Source organism: Varanus komodoensis, unplaced genomic scaffold (assembly GCF_004798865.1).
Source record: "Varanus komodoensis strain SLA01 unplaced genomic scaffold, ASM479886v1 scaffold4, whole genome shotgun sequence".
NCBI classification, from domain to species: Eukaryota; Metazoa; Chordata; class Lepidosauria; order Squamata; family Varanidae; genus Varanus; species Varanus komodoensis.
Window position 1 is genome coordinate 47100098 of NW_025335941.1, and position 5665 is coordinate 47105762.

The 5665-nt window shown below is 40.3% G+C and overlaps 1 protein-coding gene across 3 annotated transcripts in view; it reads left to right on the top strand.

Annotated features, from left to right (window-relative positions):
* Positions 1-2421, top strand: part of MTMR6 (myotubularin related protein 6) — a 23586-nt gene extending 21165 nt beyond the window's left edge. For all 3 annotated transcript variants that reach the window (XM_044442192.1, XM_044442191.1, XM_044442193.1), the window contains one exon: positions 51-2421. In XM_044442192.1, coding sequence (XP_044298127.1) covers positions 51-311 — 261 coding nt within the window. In that variant the 3' untranslated portion in view covers positions 312-2421. The remainder of the gene's footprint in view (positions 1-50) is intronic.
* The last annotated feature ends 3244 nt before the right edge of the window (positions 2422-5665 follow it).

The following is a 5665-nucleotide window of genomic DNA, read 5'->3' on the forward strand; positions in this document are numbered from 1 at the left end:
GTACAGAAATGAAATGCATAATAACTTTGAATTATTCTTCTTAATCACAGAAACTAGGGCATGTGAACAAGGAACTGGATGCAGCCTTCACCAAGGAACCTTTGCAATCTGTTCTTCCTACGTCACCAGTCCTTAAAACAGCCCAGTGCTTTAAGAAAGAGCAGCCTCTCTTGAGTGGGAATGACCGTATCCGAGCAATAGAGGGCTCCAACGCAGCAGACAACCGGTACAGCGAGTATATGGAAGAGCTCTCCAAGGCAGAGCCTACTGTTGTCAGCCTGGAGTATGGAGTGGCAAAAATGACATGTTAGATGCCATGCAGGCATCTTTGCCTTGTCCTTCTGAAAAGACTGAAATTCAAGATGGCATTGTGAACCTGGTCTCCAGGACCAGGATGAGAACCAGATTTGTGTAATGGAGAGCCTCATGAATGTTGATTGTAGAACAGCTCATTAGTTGTTGAGGAAATGCTGTTCTTGCGAGGAGAGATTGAATGTAACAATATTGGAAAAAACGGTGGGGAACTTAGTAAACCTTTTGTGGCTTAAATAACTAAAGAAAAGAAGAGGTTTAAGATAACAGACTAGTTTGCACTAGATGACTCATAATGTTATTTAATGTGTCTGTTGCCAAATGGTTAATAGTCTTTGAAGGTGGACTTCCTGGACAGAACAGACTACTTAACCTGGACCACTGAAAGTATATATACGCAATGCATATGGCTCCTGTTTAACCTGTTGCTTGTTACTGTTTTCTGTCATCTCAATGCTGCCAAAAGTCCCATGTATCAGACTAGAAAAACTATCCTTATATATTTCTGTGCTTTTTTCTTTGAGAATGATAGACTCTGAGAAACTCCAAAATATGCACAATGACTTTACATGAAAATAATTCCCTAAGTCCTTCAGATATGAGAGAGATGTGCAGTACTGTATTTTTAACTATGGGCATGTTAATTTCATTAGTAACAGTGAATTTCTACTCTCTCTTCTACTACTCTTTCTCTTCTCTTTTTCTTCCTATAAAAAAAAATTGGTTACACGGATAGTTAATGGCTTGAAATTGCAACCCGAAGGCAGGAAACCTGTACAATTCTTATCTGGTTAGTCAAATACAACTTAAGTGATAAGGCTTGTAATCTATTTGTATCCATGAAAGGAGCTAAAATGTTTCAAGCTAAGTTCATTTAGTGAAAACAGAGCTGGTATTAAAGAAAAAACTGCATGTCAGACTGGCCAAACTTTCAGACTATGCAGTTTTAGTAACTGCAGAAAAAATAGTTACAGGCTTAAAAAAGCAGCACCTGTCTTTATAGCTTTCAATACATGGTTGGTGGTCTTGTTCATTTTGCAAATCTGTTTTTAAAAAGAAGCCTTAAAAAAAAGATTTTTAATTAGTAAAAAATACTACATTTAGTTAAACCTGTGCATACGTTCCCTTGAATAATGAAGGAAACAACTTTTCTTACTTCAGAATTGAGAAAGAAATAAACATGTTTACAAGCCAGGTGACAGCAGACTCTCTAAAGCCACTTGCTTTGAGGAATGGTCAATATTCACATCCTTGGGATACAGCAAACCACCTAGGATCAAATTGATCTCTAATTAACGTGAAGATTTGGTTAGTAGGGTTATGCTCCACATCTTGTATAGGAAAATCAAATGTGTCTCTAATGTCTTTGTTTCTGCTACACCAGAAGATAATGGATTTGCTTTGATGCATGTTCCTGTCTCTTTTTTGCTATTCCCGACTTGTTTTTATTGTCCAAATGAAGAAGGGAAATGAGCTACGAGAGCTGAGTTTATAAACATGCATCTTGGGGGTATTAAGCTTCCTAGATGGCATGGTAGGCTAATTTGTACCTGAGGGATCAAATGTGTATTTGGCTCAGAGTGAAAATTAGTTTAGGCTTGCTCTAATCCCTGGTGGATGTTTGATAAAAACTGCCAACAGCCCACACGGAATTTGACACAATTGGCTGTGTCCTTCTGTTGTTGGAATCCAGGCAGTAATAACAAGGGCAACGCAGGTCATAATCAAACAGAGCTGGCAAAACTGGAGAGGAAACCTTAGCCAGAGTATTTCAAGGGGTTAACAGGTTTTAATTGTGACATGTTTAAAGAAGGAGCAAGTTGAAAGCTTCTGTTTTTCAGCATGTCTTGATATACTTATCCACAGATGCTGGTGGGGAGGGGAAAGTGGGATCCTGCGTTGAGTGTGGTGAATCTCATGTAACTGTGTGCGCTCATGTTTTTGCCATTTTATGTATGGTGTGGATTTCGCATTGGCACTAACTTTTGAAAGGTGCAAGGGCAGAGAAATATGTGCCTTGTGGTTGTTTCTCCCTCTAATTATCTTCTATGGATTTAAAAAACTTACATGTTAGCTGAAACAGATAATATAGCACTAAATGTTGCATCACACTTGTTTCTTGTAATCTTTTTATATTAAAATTAGACCATGGGTGGTTAATATTAAGCTTCTTGTGGAATTATGGAATTTGCTTTTTAAAACCAATCACATGAATCATATAAGTATAAGCATTATCAAATGGATGTTTTAGGACCAAACAAGGTAATGATGCTGAACACTTCACCTCAAATTGTTTTAGAGTTAAAAATACTAATTAGTAGCTAATGGGGGATAGAGGAAGCTTTGCTAGGACTGTGGCATGAGGAGTAAGGGAGGTTTAAATCTTTCCAGTAAGAGCTTCCTTCCCTCTTGGGGCTGATAACTGCCGCAAGGGGGCAGAGTTCACTGAAACCATGGCAAGAGAGGAAAGGATTGTGTTTCTTCTATGTCTAGTCCTGGCTAAAACATCAAATAGGTAATTTCAGGCAATATGTATAGTGTCCTATCTACCAGCATGTGCTCTCATGTCCTACTTAGGGCTTCCACAGGCAGCCGGTGGCCACCATGTGAACAGATCGCTGAACCAGATAAGCCTTGGGTCTGATGCACCAAGACTCCGAAGTTCTTTTTATGTTACTTTGATCTACAGACTTGAAACAGAAGTGTTCATATAATGTGACAATTGTTTGTTGATAAGATCCAAATCATATGAAAAATAGACCTAACATTGTTGGAACAGTAGGGGCAGCTTGGAGCAGCAAGGGTAATTTGAATGCCTCATTGTGTTCAGTGGGTTTGGTTTGGTTTGGTTTTTTTGAACCAGAGCCAAACTGGCTGTTGAAGTTGCCTGCTGACTAATGCTAGCATCCCTCTTTGCAAATGTTTTGCAAAAGTTGTTCTTTAATCAGTTGGATGCTGAAGTTGTATGTGTGTGTAGCCGTGTACCAGCATACATGCACAAGTGCGCATACACACAGCTTTAGGGAGAGGCCATAGCTGAGTGTGACGGCACACATGCTTTGCATGCTGAAGGTTGCTGGGTCAATCCCCAGTATCTCCCCATAGGGCTAGAAAAGAATTCTGTGGAAAGCCCTGGAGAGCCAGCACCAGCCCATATGGGTAATACTGGGCCCGATGGCGCCATATGTATTTACATGATTTACATCTCTCTGCTTATTCCAATATGGAGATTTCAGAGCAGTGAATGATAAAAGGTATGACAAAGTAAGAGAACAATACATTAAGAATAAAAACAAACCCATGATTGTTTAGGTCAAAAACGCTTCCTGAAATGTTCTCAGTAGACACTGAAATATTAGATGCACAGAATTTCAGAAAAATGGAATGTGGAAGGGTTTTTTTGGGGTGGACTTTCATAGAAACAGAGCGAGCCAGAAGGGACCTCCTGGGCCATGTACTCTGACCCCCGGCTCCAGCTGGCTCCGCTCATGACATGCCTACTAAGTCATACAGTCAGGTCATACGGTATTCGGCAGCATAGACATAGGGGTACAAGGTGGCTGCAATTAGGCCATAGAGTTTAGGGCATCTTATGCCCTTATATTCCATTGATGACTCTTACGAAAAAAGAAAAGGCATTCAGGTATTTGAAGCATGAAGGGAAGGAAAAGATGGATGGCTGAAATTGGTATGTGAACATCAAATCACAAACCATAATTCAATTGTGAAAAACAATGCTCGCTCTATACTGGGTGCAGTATCTGTTCAATTTCTAAGTGACCATATGGACAGGCACAATCCTAGATAAATTTAGGCAGAATAAAGCCTACAGCTCCCAGCATAGCCCACCCAGCTCTGCCTAAACTTGCTCTGAATTGTGCCTTGAAGGTCTTAAATCTATTAATCTATTCAATCTTTTTCAAGATCAGGACCTACATGATGATTGCAACCATCATCCATCCGTGTAAGAAACCAACAATGACACTTAATACCTTTTTCAATTTTTCTGCATTTGTTTATTGCATATTACTGAACCATACCTTAAAGAAATGAAATGAAATCTCTCAGCCTACTGGTGATTGAAATGTCTGTATCTGTAACTGCCTCAGTATCTTCAAACTGTCTTCTGATAATTTTGTACAGATACACCAAATCAGTGTATATGTACCATATTTATAAGATGCCCCCATGTATAGGATGCCCCCCACTTTTCTTACCTATCTCTGAGCGAGCAAGCTGCTGCTGAGCACACGCCTGCCACCTCGCCACCTCCCCCCGAGCGCACCCGCGATTGCACCAGTCTCCCCCCGAGCACGCCCACGATCATGCCACTCTCCCCCCCGAGCACACCTGCAATCGCACCACTCTCCCCCCCCAAGCATTCCTGTCGTTCTTCTCTCCCCCCCCCCAGTGTATAAGACACCCCTCCATTTTTAGATAAATATTTTAAAGAAAAAGTATTGTCTTATACACGGAAAAATATGGTAAGTGTAAAATATTTGCTGGTGGTATTACAGACTTATCCTAACTTTTTATCTTTTCTGTATTCTCTCAATAACTCCATAACTGTGAGAGTCAGCAGGTGACCCAAGTCAAGCTATAAGCTTCCAGACTGAATAGGAACTAGAACCCTTAACACTGAATCCAAATACAGCACTAACCACCAAACACACTGCTTTTCATCTATGTAGACAGAAGTGAGACCAATGCTAGGTTGCCGTATATTCTATGCTTGTTGCAGGGTGTTTCTGTTTGGGATCCTAGCCTATCAATCATCCCTGCTTCCAAGAAGACTTGTTTCCAAATATATAAAAAGAACATTCCCGCATGCATCTTTGAAAGCTTCCCACAAGCTAAGACATAGAAGGTGTCATCCTGTATATATACGATCAGCTGAGGCTGGAGAAAGTGCACTATGGTTGGTATCATCTGGAAAAAACAATATAAAGTATTGCCTGCTTGTAGATCTATGGTCTTTATTAAAGAAAGGATGTACAGACTTTTCTAGGAAGAACGTTAGGGCCTTTCTCTTACCTGTTCAGGGGGATTTCCTTTTAGTTACAGAGTTCTTGCAGGAGGAAGCTCTTGGTTCATTTTGGGAACACTTTGGCAAACATTTTAGGTTCTGTGTCTACATTAGGTTAGTTCCTAACTTGGCAAACCCAAAAGTTACAGTATAAATGGGTTTACATTTGGCCCCATTCATCCAAGTGATAAAATTGCCTCTTTCTCAGAAGCTGTGATTGGGGGAAAATCCTGTAGAAGTAGTGCCGTTATGAAAAACTAACCCAATTTTAAAATGTTCTTCCCACCCCCAGGTTAATAGAGGTACCATTCTGTTAAGAGCCATGTG